General features: G+C 67.8%; 1 protein-coding gene across 4 annotated transcripts in view; it reads right to left on the reverse strand.

The window, feature by feature from the left end:
* The window catches only part of DDX3X (DEAD-box helicase 3, X-linked), a 24,895-nt gene extending 24,420 nt beyond the window's left edge, over positions 1-475 (reverse strand). For 2 of the 4 annotated variants that reach the window (XM_019529087.1, XM_019529086.1), the window contains exon 1: positions 300-475. In XM_019529087.1, coding sequence (XP_019384632.1) covers positions 300-344 — 45 coding nt within the window. In that variant the 5' untranslated portion in view covers positions 345-475. The remainder of the gene's footprint in view (positions 1-299) is intronic. The other 2 variants (XM_019529089.1, XM_019529088.1) reach the window with 1 other exon arrangement.
* Between the last annotated feature and the right edge of the window lie 416 nt (positions 476-891).

Consider the following 891-nt stretch of genomic DNA (forward strand, 5'->3'; position numbering starts at 1 on the left):
GGAGACAAAGACGCGGCGCGGCGCCCCTCCCCCACCCGGCCTCCCTCCGTCACACGCACAATGGCCGCCATTGTCCCCTCCCCCCTGCCGCTCCCCACCGCCGCCGCCAGGGGGACTCGGACGCCGTACAAAAGCCGGGCCCGGCGCCGGGGGAAGCAGGCCGCGGCCTCCCGTCATCCTCCTCCCCCCGCCGTAACTGCGCAACAATTAAATGCGCAACAAGGCGGCCCCTCCCGCGCCGGAGGGGGGGCGCGCGCTCCAGCCTCTCCCCGCCCCGGCTGGCCCGGCCCGATCCTCACCTGCTGGTCTAGACTGAGAGCATTTTCCACCGCCACATGACTCATAACGAGGGCTCGTCTCGGGAGGTCTGGCTCCGCGTAAAGAGAATTACTCGGTCCGGGTTTCGAACTCGCCGCTGCCGCCGCCGCCGCTGCTGCTGCTACTGCCGCGCTCCGCTCGCGTCTCTAACTGAAACCCCCCCACCTCGGCCCCGGCCTCTATATACTGCCGCCCCCGCCAGCGCGCTGACCTCAGCACGTAAGCTCCGCCCCTTCCGAGCGCGTGCGCGAGATTGAGCGCCCGGCGGCTGGGTTCTCGCGAGAAGAACCAGCCGCTCTGCGCCAGGCAATGGGAGGAAAGGCTGGCTTCTCGCGAGATCTGTGCCGGCCTTTGCCTAAAAGACCCTTAATGGAAAGCCGAGAGGAGGGAGTGGAGTCCCTGTTAGTGGAAGGAAGGTGAGGGGAAGCGTCTGCAGGATCCCGCGAGATTTCCTTCGCCTCGGTCTGTAGAAGAAAGGCCAGCTGGACGTCACGCGAGATCGCTGCCTCGCCCCCCACCCCCGAGGCTTTTCTCTTTGAAGACCTCGCGAGACTTCCCGGCCCTCGGCCCGCG

This window comes from Crocodylus porosus, unplaced genomic scaffold (genome assembly GCF_001723895.1).
Source record: "Crocodylus porosus isolate Cpor-Errol unplaced genomic scaffold, CroPor_comp1, whole genome shotgun sequence".
In the NCBI taxonomy this organism is placed as follows: Eukaryota; Metazoa; Chordata; order Crocodylia; family Crocodylidae; genus Crocodylus; species Crocodylus porosus.